The 26,001-nt window shown below is 35.2% G+C and overlaps 2 protein-coding genes across 3 annotated transcripts in view; both read left to right on the top strand.

Annotated features, from left to right (window-relative positions):
* LOC148842103 (nuclear pore complex protein) overlaps positions 1 to 5,111 on the top strand; it is a 77,818-nt gene extending 72,707 nt beyond the window's left edge. Inside the window, exons 19-25 of one of the 2 annotated variants that reach the window (XM_088959756.1) lie at positions 18 to 174; positions 639 to 841; positions 2,996 to 3,137; positions 3,227 to 3,387; positions 3,579 to 3,695; positions 4,117 to 4,222; positions 4,791 to 5,111. In XM_088959756.1, coding sequence (XP_088815882.1) covers positions 18 to 174; positions 639 to 841; positions 2,996 to 3,137; positions 3,227 to 3,387; positions 3,579 to 3,695; positions 4,117 to 4,194 — 858 coding nt within the window. In that variant the 3' untranslated portion in view covers positions 4,195 to 4,222; positions 4,791 to 5,111. The remainder of the gene's footprint in view (positions 1 to 17; positions 175 to 638; positions 842 to 2,995; positions 3,138 to 3,226; positions 3,388 to 3,578; positions 3,696 to 4,116; positions 4,223 to 4,790) is intronic. The other variant, XM_088959757.1, reaches the window with a different exon arrangement.
* A 6,971-nt stretch (positions 5,112 to 12,082) lies between these two features.
* On the top strand, positions 12,083 to 21,552 carry LOC148842102 (nuclear receptor coactivator). Its single transcript, XM_088960003.1, has 12 exons — positions 12,083 to 12,445; positions 13,769 to 13,850; positions 13,928 to 13,992; positions 14,108 to 14,188; positions 16,248 to 16,328; positions 16,655 to 16,813; positions 16,910 to 17,008; positions 17,088 to 17,650; positions 18,472 to 18,698; positions 18,787 to 18,935; positions 19,386 to 19,424; positions 19,528 to 21,552. The coding sequence occupies exons 1-12, from the start codon at positions 12,287 to 12,289 to the stop codon at positions 21,127 to 21,129; spliced, it is 3,306 nt and encodes a 1,101-aa protein (XP_088816129.1). The 5' UTR covers positions 12,083 to 12,286; the 3' UTR covers positions 21,130 to 21,552.
* The last annotated feature ends 4,449 nt before the right edge of the window (positions 21,553 to 26,001 follow it).

Raw genomic sequence — 26,001 nt, 5'->3', positions numbered from 1 at the left:
TTTCCCTTTCTAAACAGAGCAAATACTATTCTTGTGATGCAACTTATAGAAATTGGCTCAAAATAGAGTTGGAAAATGCAGCAGTTTCTCCCGATGAGATTTCTCCAGAGGAAGGACAGAGAGCTATTGCAGCTGCTAAAGAAATGTTACGTGCATCACTGCTCCTATTATCAAGTGAGTTGTTAATTCACTGTTGAATGTTGTTTGACCGTTGTTTTGATAACACAAAAGTATTGTGCCTTAAAATTTTTTTCAAGTAAAATAATGCCAGAAAGTTCTTAATCTGGGTATGTCATTATGACCTGTTGATTATGTAAGTTTTCTGTTATATTTTAGTGTCAGGGGATGATTAATCTTTTTGCCCATCTCTATGGTTACCCTATTAAAAATAATAAGAGGGGCTGCCACCTTCTCACTTTTGACAGCTCCAAATACTTTGTCTTCTTCTTCTTCTCTTCTTCTAAGGATTTTAACACTGAAAACACCATTCTTCCACATGTGCCAAATACCTTTTCTGTGATACTATCTGGGTGGACCATTCCTAATCATGTTTCCATGTGCATGGATGTGTCTATTTATCTATCTATAATAGGATTGTTATGCCATGTGTGATATTTTGATGATTCTGCTCTTTTTAGGGAAAGAAAGCCCGTGGCTGGTTGCCAATGAAGATCATTTTTATCGATCAGAAGATCCAGTGTTCCTTGAATTACATGCCACTGCACTGCTTTGTCTACCTTCTGGTGAATGCATGTATCCAGATGCCACCTCCTGCACTACATTGACAAGCGCTCTCTACTCTTCTGTCAGTGAAGAAGTTGTACTAAAACGCCAGTTAATGGTATGTGTGTGTGTGTGTGCATGTTTGTACACTAAAATAGAAAAGATAGGATGGTGCTTGAAGCTATTGTGCTATTGCTGCCTTCGTTTATCTGGGCCATAGTTGATTGATACTTTTAGGCCTTTACCTATAAGGTATCTTGAGCACAAAACCTGCATAAAATCATCTTAATGGCCTGACTAAATGGACCAGTTCTTCAGTTAATTTAATTACCACTGCTATGTTCATCATGTTTGAGTTAAATTCAAGCTTAAACCCAGGCTTAGATGGGCCAATCCAAGCTGAACCATGCTGACCAAAACCATTTGTGCACGTAGAATAGTAAGTGTTGTTGGGTTGGGAATGGTTCAGGTTTTCTAAAACATTAACCAAGCTCAACAAAGGTTATTTAGCTTGGAAGGTTTCATTCTGGTACAAGTAACATCTTATGAAACTGCTGCTATCCATCCTACAACTTCGGTTGGTTTTGGGCCAGAACGAGTGGCACTCCTAATATTTGGGATCATATGATCATATACCTTTTTTCCTTGTAAGCATGATGATCATATATCGTTTTGCTTGGGAAATTTTTTCTTTTTTTTTTTTTTGATTTTTTTTTGTTTTTTTTTTTGTTTTTGTGTGTGTGGGGGGGGTGTTGTGTTGAGAGCAGAATTTGATACCAAGTCAGTGATAGACCTGTTTGCAGGCTGGGCTTCTGGCTCGCCCATTAACATTTTACTCTGCTTCAGGGCTTGGGCTTCAATCTGGGCCCATTCAAATTTTGGCAAAAGCTCTACCTGAGCCCGGCCCATGAGCAGGTCTAGTCAATGGATACTAGATTTACTGACTTTACTAGATGAGCCAACTGGAATTTATCATCTTACTAATTTGACTTCTGGATTTCTGACCTGTGACCTAGAGCAAGAGGTGTCCCACCAACGGCAAAACTTGTAATTATACTCTAGTTACTTGTCATATACATTGTGGATTTGGGAGGACAGTTGAAATTTCATATTATTCCAGATCATTAAACAGTTCCTGAATCCTCAATGAAATTGAAATAACCAAAAGTATGGCTGAAGAAAGAAAGTATTATTTGATAGTATAAAAAAAGATATTAACAGAACAAGAGCAGTAAAACCAGAAAGTAAAGACAGGATACCACAAACAAAACAAGAGACAAACCAGCGAAGTATAACCCCTATCCCAATTGAAATAATTATTAGAAAGAATGTTAGCCAACTCATTATCCGAGGCTTCCAAGCTAGGAATTACAAAGATGATGTCTCATAGGGAAGAGAAAGAAGAAACTGATCCTTGTCTAACATTCTGAATCACTGGGAGACTAAGCATACTGGAATGAAAATTACTTGGGCTTGATCAAATTCTCCCAACTCCAATGCAATTTGTGATGAGTTAATAGAATGTACCTGAACCTTTTGATAGTGTCTAGCTGGACTTGAAACGTTTGGTTTCATGCTAATTATAATTTCAAATTCTAGTATATAATATTTACATCTTAAAGTTTAAACTTTACACTGACATGCTAAAGCTTTTGAAAATTTTAAATGTTACTTCAAGGTATTGTCAAGAGTAGCATGAAATTTCACTCTATTGCCTCTGTTTCATGGTAATAATTAAGTTGTTAATATTTATAATTCTTTTATACCCCTCGAGCATTCTAAAGGAATAAAACTTGAAAATCTCAACTAAAATATCACTTTTGGATCCTTAAGATCACAGGTAATGATTGAGAAATGGTGGACACATTGTAAGGCGCATTCTTTTCTCCCATTCTCTTAAACTATAGTTTCTATTGGCTGATTTATTTACAGTTCTCTTTATTGGGATTTTGGCTGGTGGTTATAAATATTTATATTCGCACTGTGTGAGTGTACTTGGATAGAATGAGAGGTAGTTTCCATATTTAACTACAACTTTCCATTAAATCAACCGAGACCTGCTGATACATTAATAGAAGATGTTGACAACATCAGCACCTTGTCTCAGAGCTTTATATATATAATGCTTTAGATTTATTGGTTGTTATAAACCAAAATATTTGTCTCAGGGCTGTCTGACTTTGAAATTCCGATTATACAATACTTATTGTAACAGTATCACCTTCTCTTCTCTCATTTTATGTGACTAACTGTTGCTCATGATAATACCCAGGTCAACGTCTCTATATCTACCAGGAACAGCTGTTGTATTGAGGTAGTGCTTCGTTGCTTGGCAGTTGAGGGTGATGGACTTGGGCCACAGGATAACAGTGATGGTGGCATCCTTGCTACTGTCTTGGCAGCTGGTTTCAAAGGTAAGGAAATATAATTTGCAACTAGTGACTCTGTTCTCTTTATTTTGCTATGGACACTTAGGAACTACGAACTTGAGTTCTTTTTTCAGGTGAGCTTGTTAGATTTCAAGCTGGAGTTACATTGGATATATCTCGTTTGGATGCTTGGTATTCAAGCAAGGATGGTTCTCTGGAAAATCCAGCAACATACATTGTTCGTGGTCTCTGTCGCCGGTGCTGTCTTCCAGAAATAGTTCTTCGATGTATGCAGGTATTATTTCACACTATGCAACAAATTACCCTGTTTTCTTTTTTATTAACCTCAGCTGTTCTCTTTTATTAGAAGGCCCAACCCTGTTCTCTACTCAAAACTTTCTGAGGAATATAAATCCTCTTTTATTTATTGTTATTTATATTTCATTTTGATGTTTACAGTGTTACGAATCCTTGTTGTATTTGCAGGTTTCTGTTTCGCTTGTTGAGTCAGGTGAAACACCTGAAGACCATGATGAATTAATTGAACTAGTTGCTCATCCTGAGTTTGGATTGCTTCAGTTGTTTAGTGAGCATCAATTGCAGGTAACTGATCACTTAGTATTTTAATCATAGCATACATAAATGCAGAATTTGAATATGAATTGCAAGATTCCTACTATTGATACTAGCAACCTGCCGTGATTGCAGATAGCTCAAATTGCATTTTGTTATATTGTTTATTATTCTATATTTGGTGAACATAAACTTGCTTGCAAGTATTTCATGTTAGGACTGGATTATGAATTGTTTGAAATGTTATAATATTGCATGGCCAAATTAAAATAGAAATAGTACTTGCATTATTAATGTATAAGTGGTATACCTATTAAAATATCCCGGATCTGGGAGGCATTCCTCCTGTCAAGTCAAACCAGTCCCTATTTTTGTTGCAACAAACACTTTTAGATTTTTTGTTTTTTAGGTAGAAACACATTTAGCTGACAATTTTCCTTTTCCTTCCAAGGAATTTTTATTATTCGAAAGGGAATATTTAATATGCAAAATGGAGCTGCAGGAGGAACCTTTTGCAGGTCATTCTTAGAATTGAATGGATTGCAGCTGTTTTACAGGTATTACCTACATTTTTTTTTCCTTCTTCCATTTTCATATTTCATGCTTGAAAATGGGTCCACCACCAGACTAATGGAGAATTGGTCTGAGAACTGCTCCAAGTTTTCTTGGTAGCTCTGCTGCGAAGTAGAGTTGAACACTACTGGTAGGAAACATGCTGAGCATTCAAAACAGTCAATGTATTTCATGTGAATTTGTAACTAAGATCATTCTAAAATTCTCAAAGATTCCAAAATAGTGTTTGTTGCATCTGTCTTGGCCCTTTGCTTGAAATACTTGTCTTTTTCTATTAGGAATTTACCACCTTTGACGGGAATAAGAACTCACATCTGTCCCATCTATGCATTACTTAGGACTAGAGTTTACTGACACTAGTGTTACATCGATTATTTACCAGTCTATTCAAACTCAACTCAGCCTTGACACCAGCTATTTGTGGTCGGACACCTGATCTTGTCCCACTTTATGCTCTATCATCAACTCAATAGATATGGCCTCAATTATTGCTTTTATATTTTTTCCATGTGATAATATATTTAACAATTCTTGGTGTTTGCTCTTTAACAGTAAATTGTTTTGAAGGCTCTATTCTTAGCTGCTAGCTCTGGTCCACCAAATGATGCTTGGACAGTTTTCCGGCTATCTAGAGTTTGAGCATGACGTAGGTGGATTCATCATACATCTATTCATTGTTTTGTTGAATAGAGCTTGTAGTTTATTTTTGTACAGGACAGCATGTAAAACCACAAGACAGCTAATGTTCTTGTGCTATATTATACTTAGTTAAGCCATGTAGCTGTATCAATTATCAAACACCTCGAGAACTAAATGTTATTTGTAAGAACATGTTCTTGGTAGAATTAATAGTCGTCCAAATTGTACAACAAATTTAGGAATACAAATTGTAACAAAGAAATGGCAAAAATACTTGTCAAAATACAAACCGTACAACAAATTGGAAAAAAATAGGAATTTTATTTCATTTAAAATATAAAAAATTGCAAATTGAAAACAAAAAATTACATTGTTGAAAGAATAACAAATAATTTAAATAAAATTGTAAAAACTACTCCATCTCCTTGACTTTAATCATTTGCTTCAAGTGTAGTAGTATCATTGTCATCCTTTGTTGTATAATTTATCCTCAGTATCTAGCAAATTTTTAGAGTAAATGTCTTCTTTTTTCATTTCTCATGGAAGAGCAAATGTCTACCCAAGTGGCTAGTACCACACTTGTTATTAAAGCTAAAGCCAATCCTACATTTTTGGCAAATGGCTTTTTTTCCCCTTCCCCTCAACCTTCTTTATTTTAAATACATTCTAAATTTGGCTAGTGAATGTATTATTGAGGAATTGGTTTCAAGAGGATCTGGCCATTTTTTTAATTTTAAAAAATAAAATTTCATTTAATTGCACTTACCCAGATAGTCGGATTACCGATTAAGAATCTCAACTTGATTTCAATGATTGAAGCCTAGGCCAAAGCCTCCTAAATTGTTAAGTGTATGATAGTATGAGATGAGAGACCGTATGACAGTATGATAATAGTGGAGGATAGGGCTATTTATACATTTATGACGGTATGAGAATAGTGGAGGATAGGGCTATTTATACATTCATGACAGTATGAGAATAGTGAGGATAGGGCTATTTGAGGCCAGAGCCTCAAAATGTATGACAGTATGAGAATTAAGAGAATTTTGAATTGGTGAAATGAGAATAGTGGAGGATAGGGCTATTTATAGGAATTGAAAATAATTCAATTGTCCAAAATACCTTAAAACTAGCCATTTTATAATTATTGGGAGGGGTGTTTTGGTCATTATAAAGTCATTTATCACTTTACTCAAATGCCTCAAAAGTTCCAAACTAGTTATATTATAGGATTTAATTGTTTGAGGGGCATTATTGTCTTTTTTCCCCTATAGCTAAAATACATAAATACCCCCCCTATATAGTTATTTATAGGCTTATAATTGTTGATTGAGGGGTATTTTTGTAAATCCCCCTAAAAAAAGCTGAAACTAGCCATTTGGGGGGATCCCCCGATGGCTAGTTTTCTTAAATGTTAACTCCTATAACTTTATTTAATTTTATTAACTCCTCACCAATAAATTCTACTAATTAAACTTGTATCCAATAATTTTAATAGTACAAAACATATATGTTTAAAATCAACATGAAAACATCTATTTAGGTGGTGGGTAAGTATTCAACCATCCAAGTCAAATGGGTCAACCCATAGTGTCAAAAATAATAAAAAAACAAAATTAAATAAATATATAAAATTACAAAAACTATAAGAATTCTAGGAAAATTTTTAGAATCTCTTATATTATGTATTTATCATATTAAAAGATATGATAAATAAGAAGTATCTTTATTGATGATGGAAATGAATACAAAATTTAAAAATGGATCAACCAATGATGTCAATGATTATATAATAAAATTTTCAAAAATATAGTGACAAAATTATTAAAAATACAGAATTTTGGTAGAAAACATTTGGGTACATCTTTAATATTATATATGGGTGCAAACGGATCAGATCGGGTCAGATTCGAATTAGGGTATATTCAAATCCGATTTGACACTGCTCATGTCGAGTCCGATCCGATTAGATCAGATAAGACTTGATCTAAATTTGAATCCTATCGGATTTTCAAATCTGATTTGATCCCACTTGTTTTCTTTAAAAATTAGTAAATTATTAAAAGAAAAAACAAAATTACAAGTATTTTTTATTTATTTTCATCATATATATACATGTTTTTTATAAAAAATAAATAATATAACAAATTTATAAAAATATAATATAAATAATATATTTATAAATATATAACACATGAGATCAGATCTTCTCAAATCGGATAGGGGGTGATTCGAAACTGATCTGATTTTTTATCAGATCATAGGATCTGATCTGAAGATCTGACCAGGGGTGATTAGAATTCGACCAAATAGGATTCGGTATGATCCATTTGCACCCCTATCCATCATATTAAACAAAAATACTTGTGATCAATAAGAATTATTTTTATTAGTGACAAAAAAAATAGAATTAAAATAAACTAACTCAAAAACAAATCTGTTTTTTCTTCAAAGTAGCAGTCAATGGTCCAATCATTTGAATATAATGGGTCAACTAATGATGTCATAATTAAAAATAAAAGTAAAAAATGCATATTAACACATGAATTACATAAAATACAGAAAATTTATAAAAAAAAAAATGGTGTATCTCAAATATTACAAATTTATCACATTAAATGAGGATAAGTGTGAAAAAACAATAATTAATTATGAAAATGGAATAGAATAATTAAGGCCACCCAAAAATGGGTCAACATATGATGTCATAATTATATAATGAAAACTCAGGAAATAAATAAAAATATAAAAATGTACACATCTCTTCTATCATATATTTATAATACTAAATATAATTAAATATAATAAATAAGAAGTATTTTTATCAACAGCTGAAATGAAATACAACATTCAAGTTCATTAGCACACTATGTTTTGATTATTTGATAGGTTCTAATAAGGATACTAAGATTATTATTGATATTCTAAATTTTCGTGTGCAATTCACGTGCACATTTAGTAGTGAAGTAAAACAAGACTTAAAGTAAAACAATGTAAACCTAGGCGAGCAAGTCGGGTGGGTTGAGTCAGGTTTTAGCTCAACCCAAGCCCACCCCTAAGAATTGGGATTAAAACCCGAGCTCAGCCTGAACCCAAGGTTAAGCCCAAACTATTCAACCCGAGCCCAACCCACAATAAAAATTGATATACATGTCTATGTACTATGATATACATTATGCACATATACATTTATATAATTAGGCTATGTTCAGGTTTCCTAAATGCTAAGACCGAGCCCAACCCAAAAAATTTAAAAGCCCAAACTTTTAAGACCAGTCTCAGCTTGAGGACTGAAATTTTAAGTCCAAATTATGTAAAATTATGGGCTGGGCCAATCTAGGCTCACGTTGATCCCGCTCAAGTTACACTCCTGTGTAAAACCCAAAACAAAATTAACATAATTTGCATTTGTACTAGTACAAATAAAATTGCACAGCAACGATAGCTATCACAATTGACATGCAAAACATAATAACTGCAAGAGGTTATCCATCGTTTTAACGTATGGATATTTTTAATGCATGCAATGGAGAACTTTACACCATAATAGATCACTAGGCCCCACTCCTCTTCTGGCTATCACAATCGAGCACATAGATTGGTTAGATTGGGCCCAAAATGATGGTCCTTCACCAACTGATGGTGGCTGGTCTCATTCTCAGTTGATAAGTTCTCTCGCTGGTCGTAGTGAAGATTTTGATCGCGATGCAAATGTATTGGATTGGATTCGAATTAAGATATATTTGAATCCTATCGGTAAGTTGGATCTTTGGATCTGATTCAATTCGATTTGAGTCCTTTAAAAATTAATAAATCATTAAAAGAAAAATAAAATATATTAATTTAAATAGAGTGGAAACAAAAAATACAAGTATTAAATAATATAACAATTTTATAAAAATATATTTATAAATAAATAAATAAATAATAAAATAAATATTATATATTATATATTATATTATATATATTGATAAATATATAATATATTTGATCAAATAGGGGATGATTTGAATCCGATTCAATCCAAAGATCTGAACAGAAATGACCACAATTTGACAAAATAGGATAGGATCTTTGATCGAATATCCATTTGCACCCCTAGTTGGGAGGATTATGGGTATGGATAGGGATGACGATTCTACGGGAATTTTTGGGTATTCGACCCGTCCCGACCCTAATAGGACCCGTTTATCAAAACCCTATAGGGTTTGGGACGGGTTTGGGTTTTGACTTTAGGGTATCCGATACCTAATACCCGGGATGCATAAATATGAACCTATTATATTATATATCATGCACAAATTTATAAATTTTAAATACTAAGACAATTATTATATTATTAATATTTTATTTGTATAAATTTCCTTGGGATTAAAATCATTATTTGATGTAAATTTGGATTTGATAGATTGTTTATTTCATTTAGTTATAAAATGCTAATTTTAAATATTATTTCTTTTAATTTTTAGTTAGAATTGTTAATCATATACATGTATTGATTGCTTTGATGAACACAAAAGTTAATAAAAGGACAAGTCACACTATAAGCATTAAGAATTTTTTTTAGTAGAAAACCTTTGGTCAAGTAGTTTAACGGTCAAGACGGTTCAGGAAATTGAGAAAAAAAAAATGACGGAAGTGAGACAGGTTTAAAATCAGAGATAAATAGGCGGGTTATGGGTAGGACAATTTGCATGATATATCCCAAGAAAAAAACTGATGGTCCTTTTAAAGCTTCTCTTGAGTCCCAATTGTCATCATTTATCCTTCCGGCATAGGAATCATGCAAATTACCATAAAGAATTATAAAGTCGGGATCGAATCCCACCATGGCAATTGGGGTAGAGATACCTTATACTAATGCTCTGCTGTTGTGGTAAGAAAGTTCGAAGTGGGGGATCTATTGCTTAACGGTGGAATTGGAAACCCACTACCACTAAAGAACCAAGATGTCACCCACACGGCCACACCACAAATTAATTTGATATGGGCACACCACCACAGTTGAATTATTATTTTTATTTTTTGAAGGTACAGTTGAATTAATTGGATATGGAACACACCATTTTCCAGTCGATTACTTGCATGGGGTATCGATTGAAACATCTCAAGAAAACTATTATTTGAGATAGAGTTGCAAAGTGATATCGGTACCTTGAAGTTCTTGATCTCATCGTCCATCCTTTCCTTCATTTTCCCTATTATTATTATTATGCTTTGTTCTGTAGGTTCTTCTTTCTGGTCTGGACTTAAAGTTAATTATTTTTCTATCCGAGAAACGTGTTACGTCATATGACCTTATAAGTTATAACCCACCATCCATATGACCAACACTCCTAATCTCCACTTTAATGAAAATCACAAATGCCTCTCTTCTCAGTCGCCAACTGATTTCATTTGATCTGACTTGTAGTGGACTGCTACAACTTCACTAATTTTCAGTTTCTCACCGATCATACCCTGGAAAAGTACTTGTCTAAAAATGTAGGTAACCGCTACAACTGAACAATTTTTTTATGATCCAGGGGAGTTGTCCTGGATCATTCTGTTGAGCTTCCCTCCTGTGTTCAAATTTGCCTAAAGTGGGGAAGAAGAAAGAAGGAATGAGAAATCGAGGAGGGGAAAGAACAAAAAGAAGATGGATGAGGGCGGCAGCCGGCATCTGTTAGCTTGGTAGTGGCACAGGCAGTATTGACTCTGTTGGAGTGGAGAATAGCCACTGCCCACTGCATTTGTGATTTGTGATTTGTGGCATATTTAATTTTTTTTGACAGTTGCAATTTGCAAGCTAGCTATAGGGGTTTTCTAGTAATATGCAAACTAGAGGGTGGCTTTAGTCATTCAGTAAAACTATAAAGTTGTCTTAATAATTGTCCCAAGAACAAATGAAGAAGGGTAAAATACAAAAGCCTCCCTGAAATTTCTGACAATAATTAAAATCTCTCCTTTAGTTTCATTTTAATAAATACCTCCCCTTAATTTTTAAAAAATTCAACAATATCCTCCCTTTCGTCACTAACTCAGACGGAAAACGTTAAGGCTGATGTATCAAATTTTCTAAATACCCACCCTGCCCTTATGTAAATTATTTTACATACAATTTTACTGTGACATCAATCTCCCATCCCTAAACCCCATCGACTCAGCCTAAACGTTATGCTCTGGTTGAGAAGGAAAAAGCAATGGCTGATCCCGAATTGTAAGTTAACAGACGAAGAAGAATGTAGTAGTTAATGGCACAACATGGCATCGAAAATTAGCAGAACTCGAAGCAATAGAGAACAAGCCAAAAGAGAAGCAGATGAAAGGAGACCAAAGGTTGCATAATCCTGCATCTGATTGTCTATACAAGAAATAAATCTCATCGAAATCTCACTCATCTGATTGTCTGTTTCTGTTCCCCACCTTTTTCTTTGTTCGATAGATGCATTCCAAACCCTAATAAAGGTTGCATAATCCTGCATAGAATATTAGAATCTACTCGCTCTATCAACTGCTTTGGGACGTTGCTGCATCTGGAAGACGGCACTCTCAGTTCTCTCTCACTTTGGTCTTCTTTCTCTATTATCGTCGTCACTTTAATTTCAGTCATTGAAATCAATCGTTTTTTCTCCACAATACTCCATGGTATACTGAGTAAAGAAAATTTCAGTCACTTTGGGACGTCGTTGCAGCTGGAAGACGGCACTCCAGCGGACTACCCTCACTACAGCTACAGTGCTGACTTGTAGCTCCCCAAATATGTTAGAAACACTCCTTTAGTAGTCTCTGTGCCTGTTACGCCGGCCACCTGAAAATAGGCTTCAACCGCCGAAACCCAATGCCCTCCGGGATCCTCTTATTTACTGCCAAGCTGCTCAGTTCCTTTTTTACTTCTTTGCATTTCCCCAAGCTGCTCGAATGAGGATAATTTTGATTTTTAAAAATATTTTAAATGACATTTGTCAGGGATAATTTCGTAACTTTGTATATTTTCTATCTGGGTTAATGACGGAAGGGAAGATCTTATTGAATTTTTTAAAAGTTTAGGGGATGTATTTATTAAAATAAAACTAAAGGGGAGATTTTTCTTATTGTCAGAAAATCTAGGGGAGGTTTTTGTACTTTACCCAATGAAAAAAACAAAAAAAAATCGGCTTTCGACTTTCGAGTTTCGGCTGTTGGCTTGCAAAAGAAATAAAAGTATAAAACCCTTCAAACGAAACAACAATTTGGTCCAAAAAAGAGTCTGTTGGTCAGGGATCTGTATTAGTGGCTCTCTCCCTCTCTGAACTCGAACTGATCGCAGCTCAAACCAGCTCTTATTTTGCTATGGCGATTTTTTAGGGTTCGTAACTACTTTTTAGGGCTTCGAGCATATCTACGACTAAATTGGCGTCATTTGGAGTACCTGCTGGATCCCATATGAGATGGGGATATCTTTCAAACTGGCTAAAAATGGTACTAGGTTTCGCCTCAAACCCCCTCAAGCAGAGAGTGCTCCTGACGATGGGATAGATACTTCCAAGGACAATTCTCGTATTCTAGCTGGAAACGAACCGACTCCAAGCACCGGCCGGAAGCCAGAGGTACTTATTCATTTTCGGTTTCTCAAATTTGTAGCTACTTCATTTATAGGCGGGGTTGGTGTGTTGCTGAGTTTTGCCTTTCGGTCGTTATATCACGAACTAGAACTGAAAAATTCATAATATATGATTTTGTTCTCTGTTATTTAACACGGGGATTATAACTTTGAGATCATTCGGTTCATTTGAGTCAATTGAGACACCTTTATTGCGGTGATAGATTTCTATTACTGCGAAATAGTTCAGGAATTTCCATGAAGCAAGGAGCAGTAAAAGTATGTCTGAGTTACACTTGCTAAAGTTTTTTCTTATGTTAATGTAATTAATACACTAGTTGGCAGGGTTATGTCATCAATACTTAATAGTTTAGGAATGTCAGATCTTTCATCAACATGTTTGCCTCTTATTAATTAAATATAATTGTTGTTTAGATGGGAGAGACAGCTCTTAGTTGGCTATATTCCATTTTTTAAAACAAGAAGATCATATCTGTTACAATTCTGCTGCAAGGAAAACCAGAAATTTTGGAGAATTGATCGCTAAAGTTGATTGCTTTTCTTGAGTGGATTGGGAGGGTCCTTTAGTCAAAATTATGTCAACTTCGAATTTTTAACTAGTTGGCTGGTGTTATCTTTGTATGAGTTGTCTTTGAAATATAGTCTGACATTAGACATGTATGAAGTTCACAATTCCAAGCGTCACATTTATACTCGCTGTCTTTTCACGTGTTCTTGCTCTAGAAGTTGAAGGTTTTTGTTCCTGTCTCCTCCAGATTTCAGAAAGTGTCAAGATTCAGAGCATTTTTGTAGGATATATTAGCACCAAAGGTCATTTTAGAGTGTGGTACTTTAGATTATCCAATGATTTCCTTCTTATACCTTTCTTTTCTAGATGCCTTTGGAGTGTGTGTCGTTATGCGTGCTATTCTTTGTGTTTGGCTTTCTAGCCTTGCTCAATCCATTGGGCACACATGCAAAGTCTGGAATGACCATTTAGCTAGGGGAATCTGTGTATCAAAATTGCACTAATTAGATGAATGTATCATTTTCTTATCATCCAAAGGAATGGTTATTGCCATCAGGTAGGGTTTTTTTTATGGTGGCCCAGGAGATCTGCTAGGGCTGTTATATGGTAACCAGAAAGAAATTGTTGATCTGTGACTGATTTAAAATATATATTTTTCCAGTCCACCCAAGAAACTTCTAGTTTTGCCTTGTAGTTACAAGCTTCTCCTGATTAATAAGTAGACTGGTCCTCCAAGTTGTAAATGGATGTTATCTGTCATTTCCTTATTTTTACTGAAAAGTTAAATTTCTGCAATTCTAGGCTGATATCAGTGGAACGGACGAGGCTGTTGCTGATATCTCTGGTTCTTGTTTACCCTCTGGAGCAGATACTATTTCAGCAGGTTAGAGTAAACAATTCATTTAAATTTCTCCCCAAAAGCCTATACATTCTAGTTATTTTATATTTTTATTTTGGCAGAGCAAGAAGTCTCCTTCACATTGAACCTCTATCTGGATGGATATTCAATACAGAAACCGTCAGAGGTTTGTTGACAATCCTTTAATTGCAGATTATTTTTAATAAAAGAAAGATGAAAACAAACAGTGAACCCTATTTTTATATCTTATAGAAGTTAAAGAGATTTTGTTGAAATTTCAGAAGGGCACAACACTTCAGGCTTCACTTCAAGATGTTCCAAAGTTGCATCCATATGATAGGATATCTGAGACCCTTTTCTCTGTAAGTGCCAAGTATCTCTTACATCTTTACGCTTGATGAAAACCTGGGATTTTCTTGAAACGATGTAGGTTTATGCATGAAGAAAGAAATTTGAGAGTAGTCTCCCATATTTTTTTCACCTTGACTTGATTTAAATAAGAGTAGGTGAAAATTTTGGTAAGAAATAGCTAATTCTGCCCAGGTAAATAAGGTTTCTATCCCTCTTGGACCTCTCCCCTCTCTGGGTTCATAAAGCTGAATATTGATGGCAGTAGCTTAAGGAACCCAGGGCTCTGTGGTATAGGGGGAGTATTCAGGAATGAGGAAGGGCTTGCTATAGCCATGTTCTCAGGCCCTATTGGAGAAAGAGACTCTCTTAGGGCTAAGATCCTTGCAGCTCTGGAAGGTGCCCAAAGAGCAAGGGAGTTGAACCTAAGAAAATTGGTTATTGAAGGTGACTTGGAGGTGGTGGTGAGATGGCTAAAGGAAGACAACTCTGGTATATGGAATTATGGCAATGAAAGGAAAAGGTTTAAGTGGCTGACTAGGGACATTGAGGTGAAATACAGCTGGGTAAAGAGAACTGCTAACTCACTCGCTGATGGGTTAGCCAAGCAAGGGGTGAATAGGGGTTCCTTTTTGGGGCTCGTTTCTAATTCTGTATCTTTTGTTTTGTGCTAGTGGGGGAGTTAAGAAAGTTTACCTCCCCCCTCTCTTATAATTAAAGTTTCATAATATCTTAATAAAATTTGCCGTTACTGATAAAAAAAAATAAGATTAGGCATGCTGGGTTTCCATAATTTATCTATTCATGGAACAGTGCATTGACTCCATAGTAAGAGATTATCTTCAAGTGATAAACCCTTGCCTATTCAGTTAGAGATGGTGAGTAAACAGGGGATGTCTATTGCCTAAATGAAAATGGTAAAGCTAAAATTAATGCATGTTTGATTAGAAACTTGGGTCCTTCAATATGGGGCTGTAGGGTATAAACTAGTCATATTTGTGTCATTTGTGGTTTTATTTGAATTCAATCTTGTCTTGGTGCATATTTTCTAGATCTGGATACGACTAGTCACCCATAGGATCAGAAGATCTTGAGTAGAATCTGAATCCATTTGAACTTTCTGATTGGCACATTTGGGAAATGCTTTAAACTAGTGAATAATTGTTTATGCCATATATTAGCAAATTGCATGCATTTATATGAGATTCATATCCGATTTGGTACATCTATTATAATAATTAGATATGCCATAATTGTTTCAGATCTGGATCATGCTCTCATTCATTATTGGCCCTTTTTAATCAGCTTCATTGTAGGCCTTATTGGTGTGAGGTGATGGTTTAGTGGATAATCACAACAGAATAGTTTCATAATTTATATATTTTACTGTTAGTTTGACAGTATGATCTTAACAGGCCAAAGGTCTTGTTTTTTTCCACAAGGCCTTAGCCTCTGTTATGAGCTTAAGTTAGCAACTATGGAATTGAGGGAAATTAAGATGGCAGTACTGATGGTTGCACAACCTGCTCTCCTCAAAGGACAGGATGGAGACTAGCAATAAGCATTAGATGCAGACATTATGTGCACAGGCCAAGTTTATGACAAAGTAGTGAAGAAGGGAAAGTTCTTTGGTTTTTCAAAAGCTCCCATGCGTTATACCTAGATAACTGCACATGCTGACTATACTAGAATGCTAGGCATAACATGCATTTGATGTGACACTGGATGCTTAATGGGCAGTTCTAGAGTATGCTTTATGGCATGCACCTTTCTAAAATTAGATGGTATGTAGTAGTAATGAAAAAAATATTAATGCTATAAATCATACCATGAAAAAAATGTTGATGTTAGGGGATTATGAAAATTGAAAAATGATACTTAGCTTAAAAGTTATATATAAAAACCTGTGTCAGGCTGTCAGCATATTAATGTTTCTAGTGTACTCAATAACTTTTTGTTGTTCATATGTACTTGTAGGTTGTATTTGATTTTGGTAGTTGGTACCATTGTCTCCATATTAACTGTTTTCTTTTAGTATATTTATTATTTATTTTGATTTATCCTTGGTTGGAGGCAATTGAGTCTGGAAGATTACCTGGAGATATTCTGGATGACATACCCAGCAAGTATTTTGATGGGACAATTCTGTGTGAGGTGAGTTTTCTGCATTCAATTGTGAATTCTGCTCTTAGATTTTGTTATCCATTGTGCTAATATTATGTCCCATAGGCCATGGCTTAACACCACTTGTATGAAGTGTCAGGGAATGTAGTACAAAGAAGCTGGTTGGAACCATCAGTTTGCTGGGTCTCACCTAGGAGACTTTCCAGCAAAATTATAATATGGCTAAATGTTTGCAATCATATTTACTTATTTGTGGACAAATGACATCTTATTTTACTGTTGACTAGATGATTATCAATACCTAGTCAAATCCTTTTCTCCGATATATTATTCTAATCAATTTAGTGTTGTTGAAGGTGTGGGACTATAGGAAGTGTGCATCTGAACCAGGAGATAATCTCTCCTTTGAAGGATCCCCCATTATTAGTAAAGTGCGCCTTAGGATGTCCTTGGAGAATGTTGTGAAGGACATTCCTTTGATCTCAGATGATTCTTGGACTTACAGTGATCTAATTGTCAGTATACCCTACATCTTCATCATGAACATCAAGATCTACACATTTATCCATGGAAAAAATTAAGAAATTTATGATTCTTTATCTTTTCTGTAGGAGGTAGAATCTCGGATATTGAAAGCTCTGCAACCACAACTTTGCCTAGATCCTACCCCAATGTTAGACAGACTTTGTGGTGACCCAATTCCAACCAAGGTATGTATTAATTTGTTTATCAACTTAGGTAAATGGAACTGATAAGGCCTGTCTGAACTCTAATTAACCTTATTTGCAGCTCAATCTTGGTCTGGGCAGTGCTCGCAAGCGGAGATTGGGGCAGATGCCACAAGTGACTGTGGCATCTAACAATCAAACCCATGGGAAAAAAATATGCATTGACAGGGTGCCAGAAAGTTCAAACTGCAGGTCAGGGGACCCTGGATCCATGATGAGTGATGCAACCCTACAACATGCTAATGAGAGTATAACTGCACAAGGTATTTTACCAAGCAATACACAAACCTTCAGACTTATTGGTCCAGTTACAACAACAGCAGCACTTGGATCATCAATGAAGGAGAAAACAACTGCCATTTCTGGTGTGACAGTTGCTGGAACCCCATCAGTGACATCCAGTCCCAATGATTCCATGCAGCGGCAACATCAAGCAGCAGTGGCTGTCAAACGAAGATCCAATTCTCTCCCCAAAACCCCAGCCATGAGTGGAGTTGGATCCCCTGCTAGTGTCAACAACATTAGTGTTCCCTTGAATGAAAAAAGCCCTTCAGTTGGCACTCCACCGTTGGCTGATCAAGTTATTCTAGAGAGGTTCTCAAAGATTGAAATGGTGACCCTGAGGTATCATGCTAATCATATTACTAATGCACCGAAATTCAATGTTGCATATTATAACATGATTAACCTTGAAATAAATCTAATCCTCTTTTATCTCTGTTTACACATTGGTATGGTGGTTTATACCAAGTATTTATTTGTCACACCAAGGAGATCTTCTTGGTGAAATCTACCTGATTAGTTGATTACAGCAGTCCACTTTACCGATCCCTTGACTCCCCACCCTGAATAAAAATTAAAAAAAAGGAACAAATTGTTCTACCTGATCAGTTGTTTTACCATACTAGGTAATGCCAGGGTCAGGTTTTGGACCATTTCTTGCCCAACCAACCTTTTGATCAACCCTGAACTGACCCAACGGTGCCAATCTAAAGGTATTCAGTTTTCAGTCCTCAACCCAAGCACAGGATCAGGCTGAGTTGGGATAAGTGTGGTTTGGCCAGTTCAGGTTTAGTTGGACTTCCTGAAATTGTCACGTCAGCTATATTGAGCTTAGCAATCTCACATATTGTCCAACCCCTGGTCTTAAAGACTTGCCTAATGGCTGGAGATTGGATCAGATATGTCAGATTATGTTTGCAGTTTGTATCCATCCATCTTGTACAGTTGCACCCATGGGATTAAAATCATTTGATGATCAAAATATGGCCTTAAAGAAGTCCTTGCTGGGGCATGTCGCATATTTGATCTGACAGTTTGTTATGCATTATGATACCAGAAGGCTGTCATTTTCCTTTCCTGCCTAATCCTCTTTTTAGATGCTAACCTCTGCAATATCTTTGATCTCGTCCTCTTTTTACATGTTCACTGGATGATCTTTTCAGATATCAACTGAACTACAAAAAGAACAAAGTGGATAACCACCACATGAGGAAACCTTTATCATATTCAACTAAACAGCTTTCATTGTCTCTCTCCACTGCCCCCGATGTTGAAGATCTCAAAGATGCAACCTATATGAGGTCATTGTCAAAGTCACTTATTGGCGGAAACATGAATATTTGCAAAATACGGGTACTAGATTTTGTGCAGACAGAACGTAGATTTCAAGGTTAATTTTTCTGCTTAGCTAAATTTCTCTCAGCTCAACAAGTCTTGGTCATCTATGCTTTTTGACTTTTATACTTCCTCCTCTACAGGGAATGCTGTCACTGTTGTTCCTAAAGCACAAAGTAGATTATTTATGTCAGAGAAGCCAAACGGTAGAACAGTAGCAGTGCATTATGGGGACATAGATGACACTGATCTTCTAGCTGTGGAGGATTATCTTCCTACACTGCCTAATACTGTTAGTACCTATCGTTCAACTGGATATATTATCTTATGAAACCTAGTCATGTGTAAACTTAAATATATTTTTGTGTTTCTGTTCTGACGATTGGGTAGGTCCTATCAACAACCTGATATTATGAACCCTTCTGTTGGCATGTCATCTCTTGGTTTATTTGTGTTCTAACTACTAAAATGTCATTTACAAGATAATTATTATCATTCAATGGACAACAGCCTTTTGGATATTTGTTTATTAAGCAGACTATTATCAAACTGACCAAAAAGATCAAGTCATTAGATGATAACTCTCATTACTTGCAATATCTGGTCTGTGGTGGTGCACTGATTTGATGGTCAAGTTGATAGAGCATACCTGTTCTCTATCCATGATTTTTTTTCTTTTTCAAGCATGTTTTTTTTCTTCTTTTGTTTCAACTGATCTCTTTGATCAAATTCTTTGTGCCAGAACTTTGCAGACTTGCTTGCAGCCCAGTTTAGTTCACTGGTGAGTCTGCTCAATGCATGTTGCGACTTTCATATTTTAAGTTTCCCTTGTGAATGGTTCTGTATGCATTCATTTTACTTCATGTTTCCTTATACTTGTATAGATGATTCGCGATGGATATCAACTTAAAGAAGATCAAGTTCAGATAAGACCAATTCAAATGAATGTTTCCTCCAATAATCAGCCTAGTACTTGTGCAACTACTTCTGAAAGTGCAGCAGCTGAGATGCAACAATACCCAGAAACGGTTGCTGGTCAGTCGTCTACCACAGTATCAGCAGCACCAAGTAACAGTGGCACTGCATCTCTGAATTCACCCCCAAATATTTTGGCAAACACACAGATGCTACCTCCTGGAAACCCACAGGCCTTACAGATGTCTCAAGGATACTTGCCAGGGGTTGCAATGTCTAACAGGCCTCAACAGCTAGACGCACAACAGTCCCTTCAGCATCAGCAGCAGCAGCAACAGCAACAGCAGCAGCAGCAGCAGCAGCAACAACAACAACAACAACAACTACAGCAACAAAATCAGCATTCCCTGGTTCAACAGCATACTCAGATGCAGAGATCACCAATGATGCTTTCAGCAAATCCTCTCTCCCACTTGAATACATTTGGCCAGAGTTCGAATGTGCAGATGGCTAACCACATGGTGAACAAACCCTCCCCTCTCCAACTTCAGTTGTTACAGCAGCAACAGCAACAACAATCACAGTCACAATCGCAGCCACAACCACAGCTACTACAACAGCAGCAGCAGCAGCAGCAACCACAACAGCAACACCAACAGCAGCCACAGATGCAGAGGAAAATGATGATGGGACTTGGGACAGCCATGGGTATGAACAACATGGGGAACAACATGGTTGGCCTACAGGGCTTGGCCAATGTCATGGGTATGGGCATGGGAGGTGCAAGGGGAATGGGGGCAGCTGGGATATCAGCTCCAATGGGACCCATCTCTGGTATGGGCAATGCTATAAGTCAGCAATTACGTTCAGGTGCATTGTCCCATGCACAAGCTGTTGCGTTAACATCAAAACTCAAAATGATGCAGAGCAGAGGAGGCATGTTAGGAGGCCCACAGGCAGGCATTGCAGGAATATCTGGATCTGGGCAGTTGCTGCCCAGCTCTGCTGGTCTTCCGGTGCTGGGGCAGACACTCAACCGGGCAAATATCAACCCCTTGCAACGCACTGCTATGGCATCAATGGGTCCACCAAAGATGGTTCCTGGGACCAATTTCTATATGAACCAGCAACAGCAACAGCAGCAGCAGCAGCAGCAGCTACAACAACTACAGCTGCAACACATACAACAGCAGCAATTGCAGCAGCAACAGCAGCAACTACAACAGCAGCACCTACAACAACAGCAGATGCAACAAATTAGTTCTCCGTTACAGGCTGTTGTTTCACCTCCACAGGTGGGCTCTCCATCAACCATTTCAATTCAGCAACAACTGAGCCAACAGCCACAGCAACAGAAACAGTTCAGCCCACAGCAGATGATCCAGCAAACACCAATGAGCCCTCAGCAATTGAGCTCAGGCACAGTCCAGCCAATTAGTGCTGGAAATGCAGGGGCTGGACCAGCAAGCCCACAGTTGAGTTCACAGACCCTTGGCTCAGTTGGTAGTATCACGAGCTCTCCTATGGAACTACAAGGTGTGAATAAGAGCAACTCTGTTAGTAACATGTAGGCAATAGTGAAATCCTATCGAGATGCTGGGTGTGTAGAAAATCTGTTTGTAACATATAGACAATGGTGGAAGATTGAGACTAAAGTATTATGGATTAGGCAACTTAGAACTCTGCAGTGAAACCTCTCCAACTTTGGCATCTGAGAAGATATCGACAGGTGCAGTTTGGTCATGGGATAGCATTAATATTCCTCAGCTGGGTTCAGCATCTTTGGGTGTCCGGACCCTGTAAAAAGATGGTCTTAAAACTAGCTGTGTTTTATTTATTATTATTTGTTTTTTTGTAAGTAAAAGAGGTGGAGACAAACATTAGTGAGCATGAAAAGCACTGGAGGTGTATTTTCTTGCTGACGGGAATGAGCAGTTATTAATTTATAATTTATGCGGGAATGTGAGACATTGGGACTGACGTTACAACCAAAAGTTTGGCCCAGTGTTCGTTATGCCGGTATTGTAGTAATTTATCTGTATTTGCTTGCCAAGAACAATTTAAGCAAGAAAAAGCTTATAGGCTCTGATTGTGAAATTAATACACCCCAAAAATCCAGATAAAACTTATTCTTGTAACACTCACTCTGGTGCGTCAATAAAGCCTGTTTGATCGCATATTCGCAACTAAACGAAACGGGCTTGATGGGCAGGTTTCTTTCCTTTTGACACGAAGTATCTTATTGAACATGGAACCTGCTAGTCAGATGCATTGGGCCTTCAAAGTTCAAAGTTCGAACTCGATTTTGGCATGATGCCCCTTAATCAACAGCCACTTGTCGGCATAATTTATTTATAATGCTTAGGTAAAACTCAGCAATAAAAACCAAAGTTTCTTTTTTTTTTTTTTTTTGATCAATAACAAAAAACCAAAGTTTCTTTCATAGGCAATAAAAGTGAAAAGCATACACCTGTAATTTGTTACTCGAAAATGATGTCATTTATTATTTGCCTCAAGCCGAAGGATTTCTGAGAAACGAAATTGAGGTAAACGTATATCAGGCTACCTGTGTATGCATGGGAGGTTAAACGGTGATGGCCTATTTTCTTGCCAATATTGGACATTTGGTGCAACAAGCAACAAAATTTAGAAATTTGTACTCATTAGTCAATACGTGATTCGTGCGAATTCAATGCAATGCTCGTTTCAAGTTGCAACGAAAAGATTTAGGTGAAAATTGACAGTATAATTTACCACTTTTCGGACTCCGAAATGTACTGAGCTATATTACTGACTTAGGTGAGTACTGAACTGAGGGACACCAGATAAAAAAATGGGAAATATCTACTGATTTCAGATCAGTAGATTTCTTAAAGCTGCGTTTGTTTGTGGTGAAATACGGATTAGTGTTATTAATCATTCCAGTCCGTTTTTTAGCGGCGTTTAGATGGAGTGTAGTTAAACATAAAAAATCGTAGTAAAACTCTACTCATGTCGAGTTTTACATCGATGTAAATACAATGTTGATAAAAAACGATGTAAATATTTATATTGATAATTCATTTACAGCAGTCCAAAAATTTAAACCGATTGGTGTACAACTCCATTGATGTAATTTTATTTTTACACCGCATTAAAAGTAGCCTAAATAACAATCTAGGACGTCAGTATTCCTTCCCATTTTTATCTGCTACTTTCCAAACATAGGTTAGTTTCATATATTGCAGTAGACATTGTTTCTCAACCATTCAGGTTTCTTTCTTCAACTTTACCAGAACATTGGGAAAATTAGGAAATATGAAACGTGTTTTTGATTATTTGGTTACTTATAAAATGAAGGGAAATCAGCAGTTTCCATGAAAACTGTTATTTAGGCTGTGTTTGGAAACGATGCAAATAAGTGTGAATGTAAATATGTAGTGTAAAAGGGTTCATATAAATTGCAATTCGATCTTTAAAGGCAATAGCTTTCAGTGTTTTTGTTTTACACTGAAATTTACTTTCTTACCAAACAGACTTTAAAGGCAATAGCTTTCAAACTCGATCTGAATATTCATGTTATTTTGATTCCAACGAATCAAAATAATGCCATCTAAGTAATACCAAAATCCACTTTGCTAATATTATAATTTTTTGTTTTTTTGTTTTTATTTCTACATAATGCCATCTAAGTAAGCACATAGCTCACATTTCAGGAGATTTTCCTAGCCTAACTTTCTCCACTCGACTTTGAATGAAGCACGATCCTAGGTCATGCTATACTAGAATTCCTTCTGGGTTATATTTTTTCTGCAACCTAATGAACTATTTCCTTCCTACGAACCCTTATTCTTCACCTTCGAAGAAGCTTGAAGTTTGAGAATCCCACGTAAACAAAGATGATGCAACAATTTGAGAATCCCACATCAATGGTTTTGGTCTATTTTCTTCCATTCTAGTAGAAGTTTTTGAAACAGTTTGAGAGATAGATAAAGCAAGTATTATCAGCTCTGTGACATCACTTTCCTTCCGTCAATGCTCCATCCTTTATTTTACTAACCATAGATTCATACTTGGTTTGTGTTTGAAATCGTGAAAAATCAAGAAATCAATGATGAATCCATTTATTAGCACTTAGTCACCATTAGGCATCACATCAACAAGACAAAATAAACACATAGTACACATAATGGGGGAAATGTTGAAATGGCACCTATGTGGCAGCATTTATTTAATAAATGCCCATAGTTCCAAACACCCTCTAGACCACACCAAAACAAGGGTGAGCCTGTTGTGGTTGTTTTTTGTTATTCATTATATTCTAGTGGTAGTTTTGCTTTGTTTATGGCACCATGAGCTCTAGATCGAGCAAACTTTTTAAAGATATGTTATTAGTTCTCTCACATTCTATCAGTGCTCCATGTTTTGCTAACCGTATTCATACTTGAATATGCCAAAACAAGGAGAGAATGCTGCAATCATTTTTATTTTCATTTTTTTTTTTTAGTTTCAAGGGGGAAAAACGTTCAAAGAGTGCTGCAGTCATTTTTGGACAATCAAACTCTTGGTATTCGTAGGGAGGCGTAAGAACAATCAAACTCTCAGTCACCAATCCTTTTTTCAATCTCAAATATAGGTATGCATTTCACACCATTTCCAATTACTACGGGTCGTTCTCGATGTTCATTATCGTCAACAACTTTGACACACCATTTAGGAGTGAAAGGGATCAAAACAAGGGTGAATATCTCACCCCCAATTTTTATATTTCACTCACTATGTTGAATAGGAGTACTCACAGTTCGATTAACCAAACTGTGGGGCTTTTCTTGGACCAAACTGGTACCGCCAATTTTTGGAAAACCAAACCAAAACCGAACCAAAACCAGTCGGTTAACTGGTTGACCGGTTTTGTTTGTCGGTTTTTTGGTTTTTTAATTTTTATACTATATAATAAAAATTATAAATATATATATAATATTATATTTTAATTAATAAATAATATATCATATATTATAAATATATCAATTTATATGTATATTGCATATTTATTAATTTATAATATATAAAATATATATATAATATACATAAATATATATAAAATATATAGAAATATATGTATTCTGATAGGTTAGGTAAACCACCGGTTTTCTATATTGTTTAACCAAAACCAAACCGGTACCTTTGGTTTTTTAAAAACACCAAACCGAAACCGAACCAACCGGCTCAATTAACCAATTTTTAGTTCGATTTTGATTGGTTCGGTTTTTCGATTCTCACCCTTGGTGTTGAATGACACCATTGGCTTCATTTGACCCATAACCATATAAATAAACCATTTTAATAACAAACCAGTACAATTTCATCCTTTTGAACCGGTCTAAACTAACATAACTATTAATAACCGGTTCAGTTTTGTCTTTTAAGTAATAACTATTAATAACCAATTACTATTGTTAATTTCTCAAAATAATTAACGATATTTAAAACCAGTCCAAACCAGCCGCATTAATAAATTATAATAATTACAGTAATTGATAAATAATCATTACTTATCAATTCAAGCTATTAATAACCAATCACTACTATTAATTTCTGAAGATAATTAATGATATTTAATTTATTAGTAAATTATTTGACACATCAGTTTCATTTGTTTTTATATAAATTAGTCATTAATAATCATTTATAATTATCGACTAACTGTAAATTATGAAAATCATACACTGCCCAAAAATGATTTATTACAACTTCAAATAATTATTGAGAATCAAATATTATTTTTTAGTTATTTGATAAAATTAATTTGCACTAATTAAATAATTATAATATTTTTATTTATTTTTTATATTTTTTACTTATTTGATTTAATGTTTTCAGTATTATTATTATTATTATTATTATTATTATTATATTATTATTATTATTATTATTATTATTATTATTATTATTATTATTATTATTATTTAGTTATAGTTACTTTTAATATTTTCGGTAATGCAATAATTATTACTTTCAGTAATTAATATTTTCAATTATTTCATATTAATAATTTTATATTACTGAAAATACTAGAACAAATTGGTTATTTGAAGTTTCAAACTTTTAGTATAAATTATTTAATTTTGGAAAATTACTAAATTTTAAACATTTTTTGTATAATTAATGAATAATTACTAATAAATTGCTGATTATTGACATTTATGAAAACTACAAACATTTTCAAGAAATAATTTATTGATATTTGAATAAATTAATCATTATTTTATACTATTTGTATTTTAAATTATAAATTTCAATAATTTAAATATTTCAGTGACTAATATTTTCAATTATTTTATATTAATATTTTTATTGTTATTGAAAATATTAAATAAATTGATTAATGGAATTTTGAAAAATTTTAGTATAATTTAGTGTAACTTCAGAAAATTACTGTAATTTGAAAAAAAATGCTTGTATAA

Source organism: Nelumbo lutea, chromosome 8 (genome assembly GCF_056320005.1).
Source record: "Nelumbo lutea isolate HS-2025 chromosome 8, American lotus-T2T, whole genome shotgun sequence".
NCBI lineage: Eukaryota > Viridiplantae > Streptophyta > Magnoliopsida > Proteales > Nelumbonaceae > Nelumbo > Nelumbo lutea.
Note: the sequence above shows the minus strand (reverse complement) of the source record. Positions and strands in the feature narration are given on the sequence as shown.